The sequence below is a fragment of the Anolis carolinensis genome, chromosome 1, assembly GCF_035594765.1.
Source record: "Anolis carolinensis isolate JA03-04 chromosome 1, rAnoCar3.1.pri, whole genome shotgun sequence".
In the NCBI taxonomy this organism is placed as follows: Eukaryota; Metazoa; Chordata; class Lepidosauria; order Squamata; family Dactyloidae; genus Anolis; species Anolis carolinensis.
Window position 1 is genome coordinate 119,437,051 of NC_085841.1, and position 20,977 is coordinate 119,458,027.

The 20,977-nt window shown below is 38.6% G+C and overlaps 1 protein-coding gene across 2 annotated transcripts in view; it reads left to right on the forward strand.

The window, feature by feature from the left end:
- The window catches only part of lca5 (lebercilin LCA5), a 29,478-nt gene extending 18,952 nt beyond the window's left edge, over window positions 1-10,526 (forward strand). Inside the window, exons 3-8 of one of the 2 annotated variants that reach the window (XM_062981431.1) lie at window positions 608-1,137; window positions 3,076-3,213; window positions 4,941-5,073; window positions 5,534-5,676; window positions 6,702-6,834; window positions 7,308-10,526. In XM_062981431.1, coding sequence (XP_062837501.1) covers window positions 608-1,137; window positions 3,076-3,213; window positions 4,941-5,073; window positions 5,534-5,676; window positions 6,702-6,834; window positions 7,308-8,104 — 1,874 coding nt within the window. In that variant the 3' untranslated portion in view covers window positions 8,105-10,526. The remainder of the gene's footprint in view (window positions 1-607; window positions 1,138-3,075; window positions 3,214-4,940; window positions 5,074-5,533; window positions 5,677-6,701; window positions 6,835-7,307) is intronic. The other variant, XM_003215695.4, reaches the window with a different exon arrangement.
- Window positions 10,527-20,977: the final 10,451 nt, after the last annotated feature.

Sequence of the window (20,977 nt, forward strand, 5' to 3'; positions counted from 1 at the left end):
ATCAGAGAAATGGCAGTGGGGAAAAGGCATCAATGCCCTTCCTGCGGTCCCTGGAACAGGTGTGAATATTTGCCTTCCCATGGGTATTTGTAAGCTTTAAAAGGGACAACTTAGAGATCCACTCAGCTTTTCTACCTGATCAGTTTAGTTATTGAGCTCTACTGGAAGGTTTTCTTCTCTTGAAGACCACTTTAATTTTTAGAAACCAACTACTGATGAAATAATTGCCTTGCATTTGCAGCAGAACTAGTATATGGCACAATAACATTTAGCTGAACTTCACTGTAGTAGCTGTTAGCTGTAAGTGTTGTGATGGCTACCATTTTGATAATCCTGTTGAATTCAAACTGCCTTTTCAAAAAGACCTACAGAAGGTAAAAAAAAACCTGAAATTGTATAGAATTTGTTTTGTTCTAACTTTCTCTGGAAATAGGTCTATAGGTCTGTTTACATCCCGCAAAGGATCCATATGTTGTTGTTTACTAAGGGAAGGTAGGAGGCATACTTGTGCACTAGCAGAGAAGAGGACTTGATCCTATTTAACTGCTGCACGTAGGAGTCTCATGCTAATTCTCCCTAACACCCGTTCTGTTGTGGTTTGTTGTAGCCACCAAGCAGATTGCCTCTAAATATGCCCCCAGCAAAAGAGGAATTCGCTGGGGTCTCCGTTCCCAGAGCCTCAACAGAGACTCTCCTGCCAAAGACATCAGCCTGGTGACCAAACGCGTGCTTTCTGCCAGGTTGATGAAAATTAACGAGCTACGTAATGAACTGACGGAACTGCATGTCAAACTCGATGAGCTGCAGAAGGAAAATAGGGCACTGAAGCGGCTTCAGTACCGACATGAGAAAGCCCTCCATAAGTTTGAAGACACAGAGAATGAAATCGCTCAACTCCTGGCGCGGCATAACGAGGACATGCGAATACTAAGGGAGCGCTTGAGGAAATCTCAAGAAAGGGAGCAGGTAACCGAGAAAAAGCTGAGGACTTCCGAGGAGGAGCTATACAAGGTCAAAGGCACCTTGCAAAAACTAAGGAGGCTCGCGGAAGACCGGCACCTTCCCGAACGTGATGAGCTGGCAAAGAAGTTAACTTTAGCAGAAAATAGACTAGATGACAGCGAGAAGAGAATTAAGGTGAGGAGACTCTATAAATTCCAATTTTAAAATATAAATCAGTTTTTAATTGTTTTGCACCACCGTTATATGAATATTCAAGTTAAGATGCAGTGGAGGAAAAAAAAATCAAAGTATGACTGTAGCAAATGCTAATTTCAAAATTAATAGGGCAGCTTAACCAATAATGTCTGTGATGTCCATTGGACTCATTGTTTCCTGATTATTTAATATTTTAAAAGTTTCGCCTTTAGTTTAAATTAATATTTTGATTGCTGGAATATTAATTAAAATAATAGTTGACAACTACAGCCCAAGCTCCCAAGCCTACCATTATTTCCAAGAATTCCTCCAGTTTGCACATGAGTCCTAGAGGCATTTAATAGAAAATTAAAAAATGGTAATTCACTGTGTTTGTTTTAAAGTGTATCCAATCACCAAGAAAAAAAATGTAATTGGAAGTTGGTAGGAGGTTAGAAAGTGGCTTTGGAGTGAGAGGGGCAAGAAGGGATGTTTTGCATGAATATGTATATGTGTTTCATCATCAGTTTGCTTTATGTAAGATGAATGTTCTGTTGTGCTTGTGAGCAAATATGCAACACGGTATTAGGGCTCTGGCACTATCTTAGAGACTAGTGGTCTCCAGGCCTTCTTGAATTGTTATTTCTAAATAAGTTTCTTAAGCTATCTCACGTGGGGACTAACATTTTTTTGCCCTTTATGCCAGGAGCCATGAATATATTTCTGCCTGTTGGCTGCAAGTGTTTCTTTCTTTATGTCTTCCTGTAGACTGGGAGCAGATGCCTCGGGGAGTGACAGCAGCCCATGAGCCATCACTTTGAGTAGCACTGTGTTAGAGCAAAAATCTGCGTCACAAAGAGTGATTTGTGTTTTGGAATGCAAATCCTATTCCTGCCATGTGCTTGAAATAGCTCCTTGTAGCTCCACCAATTTATCTTTGGAGAAATGAGAAACTTGTGACTGGCCATGCTTATCATGGCAGACATTTTGTGACTGGGGAATCCCCCCTCCCAGTAGCAGTCATTTTGTAAGAACACCCATTGTAAAATTCCTTTTCATTCAGTTCATAATTACAGCTCTCTTTTTTAACATTCAGATTTGTTAAACTTCATCAAAAACATTAAACTCTTAAACATGCAGCCTCATATACTTAGGTAAGCTTGAGTAAATCCATGGAACTCCATGCATCATAGGTGTATGTCTACAGTTCCTCCATAATTGAAAAAAAGTTCTTGATCTATTTTCCTCATTTATATACTTGGTTGGGAGCTGCAGTCTAGGGGTAGAGTTGTAGTCAGGAAATTGGCATTTCCAGGAACTGGTAGTGATAGATAGAAAAAACAATATTTATTAAAGAAAATTGAGAGAGTGGCATTGCAGAGGAATAGTGAACTGGCAAAAACTACATTCCCACTTCCAAGCACTTCTCCTTCTATTCATATATATTTTCCTTCCAAGCCTTAATCTTTGTTCCAACCCTTAATTTTTTAACCAAGGAGAGAAACTCTCCTATGAAGTTACAGTATTACTTGAGTTGCTAGTTTTTATTAAGCAGCTTTATGATGGTTTTACAGTTACATGTCAGGTGATTACTTTTTTGTTTTTGCTTATGTTAAGTGGCTACAGGTATGCTCCCATCAAACAGAACAGAAGCCATCCTGTGCACCATCAGCTCTCAACTCCAATGTAGAGATAGAGATGAAAATGTGTTATGGTGGGTTTGCAACCAAAATAAATCTAAGACTTCAACCAAGCTTTGGGAATGGGGAAAACACTAGGTTTTCCTCCACTCCCCATTATAGGCTCCTTTTACTCACTAGAGCAAGCCAGGATCATGAAGATACATTCTCTTTGCAAGTGTCCTTCCAGTGATGTCCATGTATTACACTATTTTGTATTTTACAATAAAGGATATTTCTTATATATATTTAATTGTAGGACTTGGAGAAGAACCTTGACCTTAGTAACAGTAGTTTCCAGAGACAATTACATTCTGAGAAAAAGAAATTATGTGAAGCACAAGAAGAAAATAAAGTTCTTCAAGAAGAGGTTCAACGACTGAATCAGAAACTGAAGGTGAAAATTGCAAATTTCTGGTCACAATTTCTTCAGGTTACTCTAGCCCACTGGTTCTCAACCTGTGGGTCCCCAGGTGTTTTGGCTTACAACTCCAGAAGTCCCAGCCAGTTTACCAGCTGTTAGGATTTCTGAGAGTTGAAGGCCAAAACATCTGGGGACCCACAGGTTGAGAATCACTGTTCTAGCCTGATCCTGGTATTTTACCGGGTACGATGTATATGTGCAATGTGGACGATGGTCAAGCCATCTTAGCTTTTATTCTACTATCATTCTATAGTACAGTAGCACCCGCATAAGAGTGAGACCCATATCCTTTCCTCATACCTGGGGATAAAGGATTTCCCTAGGAATTTGCTAGGTCCTCCAGCACAACTCTGTGGTATGCTGGAACTGGATGTCAGATGAGTTAAAAGGATTTGGTCACATCTGCAGTTTTAGGTAATTGTGTCCCAGCAGGGGATATACTTTCACATATCCTGGCGTCTTACTGAATATCTGTTCTAAGGTGGGTAACATTTACTAATCTGGATGTGGAAATGTAACTCCCATGTGCCCATGCCATAGCCAAAGGATGAAGGCTGATGGAAATTGTGTCCCATCATCTGGACATGATGCATTTCCATATCTGTCCTCTGAGCAAAATCCAGATGTACTGCTAAGATTGAGGGAGAGGAGACAGCAAGGGGCGGTTGACATTTATTGAAAGAGGCAATTTTCTTCTGCATGCGAGAGGTATCATGGTATAGATCTCCACTTCCCTATATTAGGATATTAACCTTTACTGATTTGGGTTTAAAAAGAGTGATATACAAAAACACTTTTTTAAAGGGTTTGTTAGGGTGGAGTGCAGATGCATAATTCCTCTGAATGAGAAAACTAAATAAAGTAGCAGAACCAAGACTGGGCCACATAGTCTCCCCTCTCACTTTCTCAGAGTAAATGGAAATACTTTCTGTAAGATTATCAGTAAGATGAGATGGCCAAGAGTTTCTTCCCTTTTTTCATTTATTTTAGAAAGGGAAAATACTTAATCTAGTTCCTTATAGTTAAGACCACGCCTCCTTGAAAGTTATTTTGTTGCTCCATCCCTGCAGACTGGATTAATCTTCCAGGGATATTGTCATACTGTCTGTAATGGTGGAAATCTGAGCCAAATTCTTTAAGTGTAGTGCCCTCAAAAAGAATATACAATAGAGTCTCGCTTATCCAACATAAACGGGTCGGCAGAATGTTGGATAAGTGAAAATGTTGGATAATAAGGATGAATTAAGGAAAAGCATATTAAACATCAAATTACATTATGATTTTACAAATTAAGCACCAAAACATTTGTGTTTTACAACAAATGGACAGAAAAAGCAGTTCAATACATGGTAACATTATGTAGTAATTACTGTATTTACGAATTTAGTTTCAAAACATTGCAGTGTATTGAAAACATTGACTACAAAAACATGGACTACTAAAAGGCAGACTGCGTTGGATAACACAGAATGTTGGATAAGTGATGGTTGGATAAGCGAGACTCTACTGTAGAATGTTTCCATCCAGTCCTGTTTTGAAATATTGCCAATTTATTTGTTCACCTAATTTCTTCTGGGGGGGAAACAACTTAAAATGCTTCTTGTAAAAATCAAGCAATTTAGTACATCATTACATGAAGAATCATATATCAGCATTGTACAAGGCAGAGAAAAATCTACAAAGAAAATCTTTTTGCTTAGTCTTTTGATAGACAAAACCAAATTCTATTTTATCAGGAGAAGGAAAAGGAACTTGAAGCAAGAAATATATATGCTAATCGAAAGTTGAAACCTTCACCCAAAAAAGATGCTGATACCACACCAAATAAAAAAGGTAATCATTTACTGAAATTTTATAAGCCCTGCTTATGACCAAGTATACTTTAATGGTCATAAATTGGTCAATAATAAATAGTGTGTTCTACAATTTTTGGAATTTTGACCTGACAGTTTGCCCTTTGAATTTTATTTATTTTTGTCTTTTTTGTATTGAACTGCAATCTGAAGTTGCATATTTGAAAACTGAATTAAATATACACATATCCCAACTAAAGAAGAACAAGTATAGTAGTTAATGAGGTGGAGTGATATATTAAAGAAGAATCTTAAATACACTCTCCTTGATAGGGAACATGAAATAGCCTCCAACAATCTGTAATTTTACATTATAAAGCATTTCCTAAAATGAGACACTGGATTTATAAGTATGTTCCAGCTACTTAGATGAAGAAGAAAGTGGCATTTATTTACATATGTCTCATCATGAATTGATATGAATATATTATTTATTACAGTTGTTAAGAAGAACAATAAAAGAGAAGCCCAGATAACAAAGGGAGTGCAGACTACTGACTTCTTCTCCCCAGTAGATTTTCCTTTGCCTCCAGACTTCATTTCTGATGAAATACCAGAGGAAAGGGAGGAATCACTCAAAATGGTGAGTTTTGTCTCCATTTTATAAGTGACTTTTCCCAGGATGCGCGTAAGAATAGGTTGTGTTGCTCTGTTTGGAGAAGGTGCCCATGGATCACTATGAACTTGTTACTAAAACATATTAAATAATGCTACTTTGACATGCATCACCTATCTGGTGTAAAATTGTATTTTGGTTTTATCTACATAGTTTGAGAGGAGGGCTTAATTGGCTTAGAGCTGGCTAAAAGTACAGCATTGGTTGTGGAATGAGGGCATTCATCCCACTATCAGAAAAGAGTATGTGAATACTAGGATGAGGTCTGGGGCTCTCCTTTTGAGCAAATATCCTGGAATTTAGACTTGCTTGAGGGAGTCAAGATTTTGGGTTGGATCCAGACAAATGCGCACAGAATTTATGTAACTTGGAAAGCTTTGTTGAGTTGTGTTGGCTATGAGCCCGAGAAGGGTCAGATGAGGCAGGAAGAGAGACTTAAGAAGAGGCACATTTCCTGAACAGGAAGAGAAACTGCTATGGTTGCTAGTGTGGAAACTGGAGAAAAGTATTGTACCTTGAATAGCTAAACAGAAAAGAGATTTTCAATATTTTTTCGTCGTCATACAGCCAGGTGACAAGCAACACCTACTGAAATTCCCCCTTTTACACAGCCATCGAAGGTTCAAAAGCCCTCTCCCCAGTTTTCACACTGGTAACCCTGATATATATACTAGGACTCCATTTAGGCAATGATGTCTCAGCTTTGCTTTCAGCAATGATCTCAGTTGGATTGAGATGATCTAATGCTGAAGTGGATGGGAGTTTGGCCCAGGTTCCATAAAGTTGACCAAGGTCTGTTTCCCTCACCTTTCTTCAATAATGTCATTTGTGATGCTAATTTCCACTAATTTGAAGACCAGGATATCCATAATTTGATGCCACATCTTCAGTTTGTGAAGATCAATATAATTTCCTTGAGTTGGGTATTTGTAGCATGGTTTTATTCAAATATATTTTTAAAAATCTTTCCGTGCTATATTTGATTTCTATAGGAGCCAGTAATTAACAAAGACTGCAATGAGCAAGCAGATTTCAAGCAGGAAGAGAACACAGAAAGAGAAGAGAGATGGAAAAGCGACCAAGAACTACAGACTTTAGAAGAAAGAGCCAAGAAACTGAGAGATGGTAAGAATATTCACTTACATACAGTTTTAAATTGTCAAAATATAAAACTCACACATAAATAATTTACACTAATAAACATATGAATATTTTCTCCTAATATATTAAAATGAATTATTTTAACAATTACTATAATTTATCCTTTTTTCTTTGATTGTAAAAAAGTTCTCAGTCTTTTTAGATTTTGCTTTTTCCCTGTAAATAAAATATACATTTCAAGTGTCCTTTTGATTGTTTTTATCACACAATTTTCACTTGAGACATCCCCTATCCCGTAACACATATAAAACTCATCCTTAAAGCTCCCATAATTCACCCCCAAAGCTTCTTGGCAGCAACTTTGGTTACTGCCTGTTCCCAAATTTTGGTGGCAATCTGTAGTGCCATCAGAAAACATGGCTAAATTTGGGAAATGGCTTGTTTTTGCTTTAGAGGTATACAAAAATGGCTTACATTGTTCTCTTTTTAATAAATAGAATGGGAAAAAGAAGAAGCTGAGAGAAGGAAGAAAGAAAGCAATCTTGTTCTGGAAGAAGAACAGCCAAAGATTGAAGCAGTAATATTTAATCAGGAAAATAGAACACAAAGTAGTGAAAGAATTGAAGAGGAAAGACAAAAGGAGATTCTACTGGCTAAGATGTATGAAATTGACCGAGAAACCCAAGTTAGTATGAGGGTCACTTCCCAAGAACATACTTCAAATCCAGTAACTACACCCTATTCCTTGGAAAAAAGTAAGATATCATACCAGATTTCAGAGACAACAGAGAAATTACTCAATGGTTTTCCAGAATATGACCAACGTAATAAGATCACAAAAGGGGAAAGCCAGAGACAGCAGAATACAGAAACCACATATACTGATTTGACATTTGGTAGCTATGTACCTTCCTTTGGGAAAGGGTCAGGAAGGCCAAATTGGCTCAATCAGAAAAGTGACTTTCTAGATGACCTCCCCAAGGACAATGTAGCGCTTGATGTGAAGAAAGAGAGGAAGTCCAATTTAATGGAGCAGCTCTTTGGAAGCAGTGCCAATACTATTGGTTCACCAAAGATAAATGATTTGGGCCTTTTCCGACAAGATAGTCACACAGACAATAGCTCTCAGGATAAACGCCCCACAGTCAGAGCAAAAGATGATGGCAATCTTTTCTTTAGCGAAGGAAAAAGCTTTAATTCCAAACGGCACCGACTGCAGCATGCAGCAAGTAAGCCAGCAGTTAAGGCTATTGATTATTTAGAAGATGAAATTGAAGAAGTGTTATTGCAATGATTGTAGTTTGTGAAACCCAGATGTGCAATGAGTATTTAATATGCTATTTATAGTTTTACAACTTTCTCAGATAGTGTTATATGTCTGAAATGACTGACGTATGTGCAAGAGGATTAGGATATTTTGCCTGGTGAGTGGAGCTCTTTATATGGTGTCCTAAGAGATTAAAATGGTGGCCTTCTTAATGTAATTTATTTTATTTTCCCTCAAAAGGAAATGCCCTAATTCCCAAAGACCCTTCAGGACTGTTCTCTAAATGGTCTCTTGTGTGGCCCTTTGGAAGTTGTGGATTGTAACACCCATCAACCCTAGCCAGCACAGAACGCAATGAGAGAATGTGGAAGCTATGGTTCAGCAAGGGCCTCAAATTGGCTACCTTTGGAGCAAGGCAAAAAGCCTTAGTGATATTTTGAAGGCAATTCCCTGTACCAAGAAAAAACGCCCTTTTTCCCTTGGGTATTTGTGGGATACTTTTGTCTCCTTGTCTCCTTATTCTTCCTCTTATCTACATGTTGATCTAATTTTGCATAGCAAAATTTCTTATGTACTTAAATCCCAAAATTTCTTTCTTTGGAATTTAAATACATAAGCAGCTGCAGTTGCCGCAGATATAGGTATGAACACTCCTTTCAGTAGAACAAACACAAATCTGTATGGAGGGTACAGAATTATGTACGTTGTAAGGATTTTGATAATTTCATAATCTGTTGGAATGTTTGACAAAAAAACCTTTTAAGACTGAAGCAAAAGGTTATGAAAGATCTCATTTTTCATAATTTATAGTTAGACACAATGTAACTATACCATAGCAATCCCATTTCCATAGCCTACTCTGCAATAAATATGTTGTGAATTACAATCTGGAGTAGCATCTACTTAGTGTTATGAAATACTTCAACACAACCTTGGTGCTTGTACAGATATTCCTGATGAATTGTAACCAATGTCTGTTACTGAAAGCGAATGTTAAAACTAAATCATAAAGGTAATCGCATTGCTGGCTATTAAATATGCTGGCAATCTCAGTAATATCTGAACAAATATATTTTGTTCAGATATTACTGAGATTTCTCCTAATTTCAGATATTACTGAGATTTCTCCTAATTTCTCCTTTCAAAAACTCATTGTATAATATTTAATATATTACTGGAAGCATTACATAATGAAAGCCTGAGATTGGTAACTTAGTACAATTCATGGCACCATAGTTTTGGAGAAGTATAATAATTTCATGAGGAATATTTTCTGATTTGAAAGTATTTAAAAATATAGAACCAAGGAATTAGTATAGCTCTACTTGTACAATTTATTTTGACTACAGACTACCAATGATAAAAAGTCCTACATTTCCACACTGGTGCAAATGTGGAACACCTTTGTCTTGAAGCATTGCTGTCTTGGCGACTTCAGCATAGGAATAGGTAATGTAGCCTTCTCTGGACATTGTTGGACTGCATCTCCCAGCAGCACTAGCCAGAGTAGATGGGGGGAGTTATGAGAACTGCAATCCCAAACAACTGGAGGATGATATTCCTACTTAATGGAGAATATTGCAGCCTCTGGTAGGGAGTTACACAAATCAAAACTGGATGCCATGGCCACTCCCACCTTAACGATTTCAGCAACTTTGCAAAGAAGGAAAATTAGAAGATATTGTTTTACATTGGCATTTTAAGGATGATGGAAATGGCATGAAAACTCTTAGAGCAGATTCAAGAAACAGTGGGGAAATGACAGGTCTTTCCATTTGCATCAAGATTATCAAGCTGTCTAATTGCCACTTTCAGGTTTTCTAGAACATGCTAAATTGTGAGATGCCATCTTTGCTTGAAACAGACTATTTCAAAGTTTTGCCACTTTCCCAAATCACTAGTTTAGCTTCAAGGATGTTTAAAACCCTAGGGGAAAAACCCTTGGGAAGAATTCCCTGTAACACACTAACAACACAAAAGTCTACTGTGGCAGTTCAGTTTTATTCTTCTATTTAGTACATAACATGTATGGATTTTGTTTTTCATGACCATATTAAGGCTTCCAGTCTGAAGGTTTAAACTTTTGCAGGCCATCAATGCCATCTTGCAAACAGTTAACTGTAACATTTAGTGAGCATTTTAGCCATTAGCCAGTACTTCTTAACACAAATGTCCTTGAACTTCTTATGCAAAAAGAAAGAGTTAAGATGTTCTCTTGTAATATAAAGCAAATTATTTTATGATTGAGAAGAAAATAGTATGTCTTTAAAAAATAATTATTTTAGGGAATTCCTGTAGTGGCTATGTACTCTGTTACCACCTGTACTGATTCAAAAATATATTTATTATGTAATGTTAATTTGTTTTTATAACTTTATATTTTATGTAAAAGTTCTTTCTGAATGGTTGTTTTTTTAACAGAATGATTTCTATTAAAATATTTCTGTGATGGGTTTGTGTTCAGCATATTTGATTCAGCCAAATAGTTGTGGTTGTTTTAACTTGATTCATAGGGCTTAGAATGTGGTTAGATGATCACTTGATCTCATAGCAGTCCCAAGAGATTAGGATTAAACTCAAAACACTTTTCTCTGCTATCTTGGTATGTTTCTGTCGCTGACAACTTTGATCTATTAAGGCCATGCTTGACTGCAGTAGCATATGTCTGATGCCACAAACATGAGATATCACATGGATTGGGAAGCACAGATGGTGCTTTGCTCTTATCCAACATACCATAGTCCTCAAAAGCTGGCCTCTGAAGTAGTTTTCTTGGGGGTTTATTATTTTTGTTTGATTATTTTGTGTGATTATGCCATGCTTATTTCAGAGAGGAGCGTCATGATGAAAAACTTTCAGGATATAAAGTTTTAAAACATATAACACACAAACACACATATACACACACCCCAGTATATAATTTTCACAATATACACAATATTAAAGTACACCAAAAAAAAACATAATTTAAAATCTTGTTTTTATCTTATCCACCCTCTCCTCCCTTCCCCAAGTCATACGTGTTTATGAACTACTTCCCTGTTAATCCTCTTGCTAATAAATTATCTACTACTCAATTGTGTAATTGTATTAATAATAGTCATATTTTCCACTAGTCATATCTCACTGGTTTAAATGTGCTGTCACTGATCAATGATATAGTTATACTTTTAATTTTTGTCCAGCCCAGTGTGATAATCTCTCATTAAATTATCGCTTTAAAACAGCCATATGATTTGGTTTCAGTATGGAAATATCACGCCTTTAGTATTATGGTCAGCTGTTTATGAGGACGTTGCTAGGATACAGACCCTTGATGTGATTAACAATACAATACATGCAGTTGGTATGGGAGATCTATTCAGATTTGTAGTGTGTCCAGGTCTTACGTAAAGTATATGTAGGCCAGACACTTTAAAAGCTACAAATATTGTGAGCAGGGCTTTTTTTTTTTTTTGGTAAATATTCTATTTTTTTCCTTCCTTCTTTTTTCATATATTTTTAATGAGAGAAAATATTTTACACTAATTAAAAGGCAGATCTAGCCAGGTGGGTTGGGGAAACATTCAGTTTTTTATGTCATATTGAATTCTTTGTAAAAAAGAAAACTATTATCTTCCCTTCCCATTAAAATCCAAGCTATGTCTACTTCTAGGCACTCCATTAGGCCTTAGCTGATGGAAGCGTATCTACGGGTTCATCTCTACACTGTAGAATTAATACAGTCTGATGCCTTGGCTCAATGCAGTGGCATCATGGGAGTTGTAGTTTGGTGAGGCGTTAGCACTTTAGTGCAGAGAAGACTAAGAGCTTCATAAAATTGCAACTCTCATGATTCTATAACATGGAGCCATGTAACAGAATAGACCAGGCATGGGCAAACTTGGACTTCAACTCTCTATTAGGAATTGTGGGAGTTGAAATCTAAAATACTTGGAGGTCTATTCGGCAAGTTTTCCCATGCCTGAAATTGACTAACCTTTCACACTACGTAGATACAGCATGATGATTCAACTTTAACTGCCATAGTTGCATCCTATGGGATCCTGGGAGTTTTGGTCAGGTATGGCATACCTTACTTCAGGAAGTAATTGCTATACTTGAAAGCCACCAAAAGTGTTAATTCTTCTTTTCTTGTAGTTTGGTGAAGCACCAGCATCCTTTGACAGAGAAGGTTAAAGACCTTGTAAACGGATAGCTCCTGTGATTCCATAGCATTGAGCCATGGCAGTTGAAAAGGCATCAAGTGCATCAATTCTACATTAAAGATGCACCCTTAGCTACTGGACAAGCAATTGCTTTCAATAACAATAATTGGGAGCTTCGGATTCTTTAACTTCGTTTCAGCCTTGAAGAAACGTATTTGATTCACAATTGCCTGTTTTGATCAAGATGAAGCCTGGATGTGGCATTTGGGCTTTTACTTCAACACTTGATTGAATTGGATTTGGTTCTGTTTATTGAGATGATCATGGTCTGGGTGGTATATTATCATGAATAACCAACTTTTCCCCAGTCTGGGATTCAAGACCTTTTACAGAGGCCACAACAAGTGCAGCTTTAAAATTAATATCATAGAAAGCAAATAAGCAGTACAGCCCATTTTAAAAGACCCTTTCTTCCCTGAGCAACCAACCACCAAAGGCTGGACAAAACAAGAAGGTTTTGAAAAATCTTTTCAAAGGTCAGCAGGGAAGGAACCAATATAATGTCTCTTCGAAAAGCCACTAAAAAGTCCTCTCCCAACTTGCCATCATTGAGGATCCATTACAATTGAGTCATGGCAGTTACAAGTGCTGTCAAACTGCATTACTTCTCGAGTGTAGACACATGCACCTAGATTTTCATGGCCAAGCGGGAATTGGAACCTTGTTGAGTCCAGTTCTTTACACACAACGTAAGGTAGTCTTCTCAAAACTTTTCAGTTGTTCATTCAAAGGGTGTATACTTCCGAGATGGCCTGATGTATTACCCTTTGACATCTGCAATTATTATAGGTAATACCTTGTTCTTATTAATTATATAAATTTTCTGTGGCAAAAAATAAGTACTTTGGGGAATAATGTATTCCTTGCCAAGGACTGTGTGTACCTCGTAATTGCTGTCTTTAAAATAATTGCACGTCTTGTGATGACATCGTGATCTAGTACATATCCAAATTAACATGATCTGAAAACATTTTTATAATCATGGTTTTCTTCTAGTTTATGAGAATTGTGTTCTTGGAAAAACAGTCAGAACAGTAGTTATTTGAATCAATATTAAACTATGCATTGTAAATCAAACAAAATTCCTTTAGAGGGCACTATTTACTGTCATGAAGTCCCGCTGAAGTGTACTCTTGGCTAGATCTACAGTTCACTTCTTTAAAGGGTATTTATTTCTCTGATTTTTAAAAGAACTTGTTGGATGAGACAGAAATTATGTTGCGTTTTATGGCCCTCTGTCATTTAAGATGGTCAGTCAACAAAATGTTATGTCCCTTATGAAAATCCAGAGTTTTCACTTGATCACAAAACTTATTGACCTTTTCTTTAGAGGCTGTCTCCTACTTTTTATATGTAAAGTGGGCTCTTGACATCAATTGGGATTTGGTTCCAGGACCAACCCCATGCTATGGATACCAAAATGCTTAAGTCCCACTATATACAATCATAATAAAAGGGTGTCCTTTACATAAAACTAGCAAAGAATTCAAAAGTGTGCTGGAGAGAACTACGAAGTAGCACTAAGCTACAACACAGTATGCCTACGGTATACATTAGTATAGTGCAGGAGCCCCTGGTGGCACAATGGGTTAAACCCTGGTGCCGGCAGGACAGCTGACTGAAAGGTCAGCAATTTGATTTTGGGGAGCAGAGCGAGCGCCCAACTGTAGGCTCCAGCTTCTCATGCAGGGACATGAGAGAATCCTCCCACAGGATGGTAAAACATCCAGGCATCCCCTGGGCAACATCTTTGCAGACGGCCAATTCTCTGACACCAGAAGCAACTTGAAATTTCTCAAGTTGCTCTTGACACAAAAAACGTATAGTGCTCAAAGCATAACAAAATCTAACTTTACTTGGGGAAACTTTTCAAACATTTATGAGCTGTGGTTAGTTGAATCCACGAATTCAGATTCTGTGGTTATGAAGGGGACATACCAAAGCACAACATGAACACAAAAGACACTGCAGTATAAATTCAATTGTACACCATGTGTAGTGATTCTGAAGCTATTGTTGTACATATGATTTAATATCTCATGTATTAAGTAGACACAAAGAAAGTTGTGGTGTAAATGGTAATTGGGTCCTGACCAAGTTCATGTTTACATGTATAGTTTTTGAAAGGAAGCATGACAAAATACGGAGCAACGTGTGGAAGTGAGCATCAGCCATAAATAAAATAAAATATGAGAGTGTGTGTTTGTGTGTGTGTGTGTGTGTGTGTTCCAGTGAGGCAGGAGGCTCACCTAAATGAAGGAAAACGTTGGTAGAGACTTCAGAGGCAGCAAGCAGGATAAAAGTAGGTAAGAGACTGATGTTACATATTTAGATGCTGAAGGATAAAGCTGTTAGATAATGAAAATATAGATAATGAAAAGGAGAGTTAGGCAATCTCACCTGGATGAGATATGTGGTCAAAGTGTGCCTTTTACTATATCATTGTATATCATTGGACTTAAGTATCCACGGATGTTGGTATCCATGGGATGGTGGTAGTCCTGGAACCAAATCCCAATGGATGCCAAAAGAGAGATTTAGCAGAGGTTACTGTATTGAAGCTCTTAGCATTCCTCAACACTGGCTATGCCTTCTAGACCTGATGGGAAATGGAATCTAATAACAGCATCTGGAGAACAGCACTTTGGCCCATACTAGCCTGGATCCTGCTTCTTACTGAATTTGCAAGCTTGACTTACATTATATATATTTTTTCAGTCTTAGATAGATAGATAGATAGATAGATAGATAGATAGATAGATAGATAGATAGATAGATAGATAGATAGACAGACACAGACAAATAGGCAGACAGACAGAGATAATGCTTGACTGATGCATGCCAAAACCATGTTGAGTTTAAAAATACATGTCCATCCTCAAAAGGCAGGAATCGTTGTTGGGAAAATGCTGGGCTTCTGTTAGTGTTCTGCGATGCATTTCTGTCATTAACGTTATGTGTTGAATGATGTTCCTTCTCATTGCAAACAGTTGTCTTAGCCATCAAATCAATTTTAGTTGCTGCCGCCTGTGATTCCGATTGTAAGACAGACATGTTTGACTGTTCTTTAAAGCAAAACAAAAGGAGACTAAGCTTCTTAACACATATGTGGGAAAGCAATTCAAAAAGAAATATATAATGTGCAAACATCCAATGTCAATTTGAAAAGTAAATTCAAGTGGGAAACTGGCATAACGAAAGAGGAGAACTCTCTCTCTCTCTCTCTCTCTCTCTCTCACACACACACACACACTACTTCTTAGCTTGATGTTTGGTAATTGAAATTTGTGGAGCATATGGTGTCCCAACACTACTGCCTCTTTGTTAAAATCTTGTTCTGGGCCTTCATGGTGCTTGGCAAATCCCTAGTTTCACCTTCCTGAAAACCAACCTAAGCCTCAATAAACAACATATTTTTCCTTCATTTTCTCCACTCCCAACAATATCTTTATTTATGGAAGAAGATATCACTTCCCCAGATAAAACTGTGCAAATGTGTCTCTCCCTGTACTTCTCCCAGCTTCCAAAAATAAAACTAGTCCAAACTGGAAGAAAGACGTTTCCGATGAAAGAATTTTAACTAGGCTAAAATTTCAAACAATTCTCTGCCTGACTGGAGAAACTGAGTAGTTTCCATCTCCCATCCAGTATTTGCCAAAGAGGCAGTCACGTTTCTGCAATCCTCAGCTCTTAGCTGTGTTGAAGAGAAAGTGTGAACCAAATGTGAGTTTTCCTGTGGCACGTGGGCATGCTGCCAAGGTACTAATGAAGGCCCATTCCAAGGAGAATTGTCAGTCTTTTTATTGTACTGGGCTGGTTCCTCTCCCCCTCCCCAGTCTTTCCAGAAAGGCTGCAGCTTATTTGCCTTCCTTTCTGCTCCTGGGTGATGTAAGGAGGGGAAATGGCAGTTCCCTTTGTTACATGACAAGTCCCCCTCCGGGCAGACTTATTGATTCACCTGAGTTTCTTCCTCTTTTCAAATGTTAATCTGTTTATTAGCCATGTCTTTCAATGTCTAGCAAAATGTCCTTCCATTTGAATGGAAACACAACAATTTCCTACTAGGTCTGTCTGCAGGGGTGGAATAAATGTGGAGAGGATGAGACAACTGTTAGCCATTCCCTTCCATCAGGTCAGGCTATCTCTTTATATTGAAAGTCGTTTTTAGTATGCTCTTTCAAGCCCTTTCTGATTTATGGCAACCCTAAAGTGACCCCATCACAGGGATTTCCTGGCAAGATTTGTTCAGAGGGGTTTGACTTTGCCTTCCCCTGAGGCTGAGAAAGTGTGACTTGCCGAAGGTCACCCAGTGGATTTCCATGGATGAGTAGGGATTATAATCCCGATCTCCAGAGTTGCAGTCCAATGCTGAAACTGCTACACCAATCTGGATCTCTGCCAAGATGCAAAGGATTAAACCAAGGATTCTTCTGCATACAAATAGGTGCTCTACCTTTGCACTATGTCTCCACTTCCACCCCTCACCCCAACTGGTCTCTTTAAATTCCTGGAAAATGAATGGGATTACAGAGGCTTAATTGCATTAGGAACCCATGGGAGAAGAATCCTAAACCCTTTTCCTTTCCCATATTTTCTACCTGAAATTTCCGTGTTCTGCCCCAATTATGCTATGTAACAAAATTTGGCGGGGGGGGGGGGGGATCTGTTTCTGGTTTGAAAGTGTTATTTACTGTTTAATTGTGTGATACTTACTTCGACACGACTAGACTTAATGTCAGGGGAAATTCTTTACCTTTACTTACTTACTTCGACAGTAGTTGTTATAGTCCAGAAATTTCGTTTTTGTGGCTGCCACAACCTATGTTGAATTGGTTGAGACTCTATGAGATATTCATTGAAAAACTATAGCAAAATGTGCTGCAGAGCGTCCCACAAAAACAAACATTATTAAACTTTTCCCATGTTTTTATGATAGAACCAATTAGGAAATGACATTTATAACACAAGAACAAAAATCGTGTTATATAGTGTTATAGGTATATTTCAGTTAATGAAGTAGGTGTGCTCCTGGATTTGACTGTTTTAACAGAAAATATAGTCCAAGAGACAGATTAGTAGATACAGACAAGAAACAAAAGCAGCCCAACACACTTCAACAAATTTTTTGTTCAAAATCTAACAATATGGATATGTGAAATGAAACAACCAGGTTAGGCAAGGTTTTCATAAGTAAATGAAACATTTGAACCTCCTAAAGACATCCTGAAGACTTGGAATAACTTTTCATTTCATCAGCTTCAGTGTTTCTTATGATATCCATTTCAGTAGCCAAAATTACAGATCTATGATTTTCTAACATATAAAGGTAGATGGTAAGGAAGGTGCATCTGCTTTCCTCTTGTATCTTTGGTTTACGGTTCATGCATGTTCAGTAAGAACAGCTAGAGCAGAATCCCTTTATTTCCCCACTTAAATTTTATTGCACTGTTTACTGCATATAACATTGCTGCCTTCTTCACTATCGTCCCAATGCTGATGTTTACCAGCTGTTAGGATTTCTCGGAGTTGAAGGCCAAAAATAGCTGGGGACCCCAGGTTGAGAACCACTGGGATATATACTATTTAATTGGTCTGAATCCTTTTGGTCATTGTCAACTGGAAGTAGACCTATTTAAATCACTTGTTGAATGAGCAGTCAACACAGAGGAAAATCTTGTTTATTCAATGAGTCTACTCAATTTGGCATTAACCATAGGGATTCAGGACATTACATTACGTCCTTGCAAGTCATCTGCCGCAAAGCAGAGTCATCATCACAAGATAACAGAGATCAAAATGATGATGATGATGATGATGATGATGAAGATGATGATGATGATACATTTTATTTGTCACCGGCCTCTCCTTCTCAAAATATATCATCATCATCAACAACAACAACAACAACAACAACAACAACAACAACAAAACTTTATTTGTATATCGCTCTATCTCCCCAAAGGGACTCAGGGCGGTTTCCAACAAAGCATTCAATACCAGCACAGAAAACATACAACACAATAGTAATAAAAACATAAACATAATTACAATTAAAACAAACATACTCATTTAGAACTAAAAACCAGTTTCAGTACTAGGTTTACACTGGGTAAAATTCAACTACCAATGGTCAAATTTCCGGGATGGGCTTAGACAACTATGAGAGGCTGGGCCAGGATTTGTGCAATGAAGTAACATAGAGTCACGGGGTGGGTGGCCAGGATAGGGCCTTGGCTACTCAATCTCAAGGCCTGCTGAGCAGCTCTGAGAGGGCTAGGCTAGTGCAACGAGATATCGTAGGGCCGGGGGAAGTGTGTAAAGTTCAAAACAGGGTCCTAACTGGTGGCCAGGGTAGGGTCTGGGGCTAATCATTTTCAAAGGACTGCTGGAACCACCAGGTTTTAAGGTCCCTGCGGAAGGAGGATAGTGACAGTGATGTCGAGCACACAAGCCCCCGCACTCACATTGCTTTGACACACAGCTGATCTCTGCCAGGAGTTCCACATTCTCATAGGAACCCTGATTTCCCTTTCCAAACAGACTTCAGCCACACAGATACATTGTATCCTGTCTTACAGTAGCTAAAAATCACAGGCAGCCTCTCTCCATTGAAGTTCCATTGTCCTTTGTTACATATTAACTCAGAGTAATAAATTGTATCTGCTGCTGTTTTCACTTCCCTGCCTGCAAAAGGAGCCCTTTTTGCAGGCTGCTTTCAATAACCAAAAACTCTCAATCAACCCCTTTCTGAGATGCGAACCACAGCGAGCTTGGCTGAGGCGGTCCAGAACTGCCTTGGGATCGAGGAAATGCCATTCTTTCAACCGTGGATACAGAAATCCATCAGGTCCCCATATCCATGACTTAACAGATTCACTCCGGACCAATTCCATTCCACTCCGGATCACTTTCTCAACTAAACTGCTATCTCGCTTTTTGCCGCAGTGGCCCCAATTTGCCTCCTGACACATGAATTGGTTCTTTACATGAATGAGTTTGCCTTTTTATGAAGAAGCACAGGCAACGCGATCTAAAATGACCTTTTGTGCCTTCTTATGAACTCTTTAGATATCAGGGACCCCTTCCCCCTTTCCCTGCATGATCCCCATGTATTCCTTGTGCCATCTTTAGGGGAACCCCAAAAAGCCCTTTTGACTGCCTGGGCTGATGGAGAACCTCTGGGGTTCCCTCTTTTTTTCCCTATGAGAAACGCAAAGGAGACCAAAGCCCTTTGAACGCCTCATGAGACTGCTTACATCTGTCTCCCAACACATTGGGATGCTGTATCTCCTGTTTCTCCCCCATAGTGAATCCCACATGTGTCTCCTATCAATTTTTATTATTTTTATTATTATTTTCTATTATATCTTGCTGCTTATAAAAGAAGCACTGTGACCCTGATGTGAACTTTTGACCAGCACATCATCATGACCTGAGCACCATCAGGATGCCTCAAGCCATGTATTACCAGTATGGATTGCCATGTTCACCCACTGGAAAATAAAACAATGGACTTCCTTCTCAGGCCTCAGAGGGCAAGGCCAGACCATCTGAGAAAGAGGAAACCTTTGGACATTTTAATCATTCAACATAAAGGGCTTACTCCCTCTGCGGGGAGACCAGGGTAAGTCACAGTTGACCAGACAAAGCCATCTCCTCCTTGGACTCTGAATCATTTTTAATCCCATCAAGATTTCCGTTGCTGCTGCTTTTTTGTCAATAGAGCTGGCGTTCTTGTGTCAGACTCTCATTCAAGAGACTTGTTATTTCAATCAATGAATCAATAGCTAGGTCCAGCTTGCAGAGCCCTAAGGCTCTCACCAGATCGCTTGACAAAAGGACCCAACATAGGGTCATTCATTAATCCTGTTATCAACATATGTTTGCCTTTGTTTTTCCTGTTACCGCACCTCCATCTCCCCCATTGGCCAGTGAGGGAGAGACGTCACAAGCAGGGCTCACACTTCCATTGGCTGAGGCACGTGAGCCCCCAGACTGCTCCTCCTGCCTCCTGACATCAGGGACTCCCCTGGCCAATCAGTGAGGAGCCGGGCGGGAGGGCAGGGAAGGGAAATTCAAACTGAAAAAATATAAAAAGTGTATTTTTCTATGTAATGGTATGCTGGTTCTTCTTGCAACTTACTGCTGCTGTCATCCTGCTCCAGCTGGACCAGGATAAACTCAGTGACCTCTGCTTCAAAGTTGGTGAGCCCTTTATTGGGAATAGGGAAATCTTTATTTTGCTTCTTTTGCTTCTTGCAAGCTCGCCAGGTGCTGTGCAACCCTCTTTTCGAGTCTGGCATGGGTCTCCTCTCCCAGGGAGATCCCCAAATCTTTGATATCCTCATCAACGGGGCTTGCCTTATCTCTCTGGGGCAGGCATTCCAAAGGCGGGGAGCCACCACCAAGAAGGTCCTCTCCCTCGTCCCCACCAACCATGCTTGAGTGAGAGGAGGACCTCCCCGGAAGATCTAAGAGCTTGTGCCGGTACATAGGGGGAGATGCGATCACGGAGATAGATGGGGCCCGAACCGTTGTATTGTATGTATATCAACATGCAATACCTACAATAAAATACATATATTAAAATACATTATTATAAAATACATTTATTAAAACACATGGTAAAAAAATAATAAAATACAGTAGTAATAGAATGTAAATATAACATTTATGGTTTAAAGTTGACTAG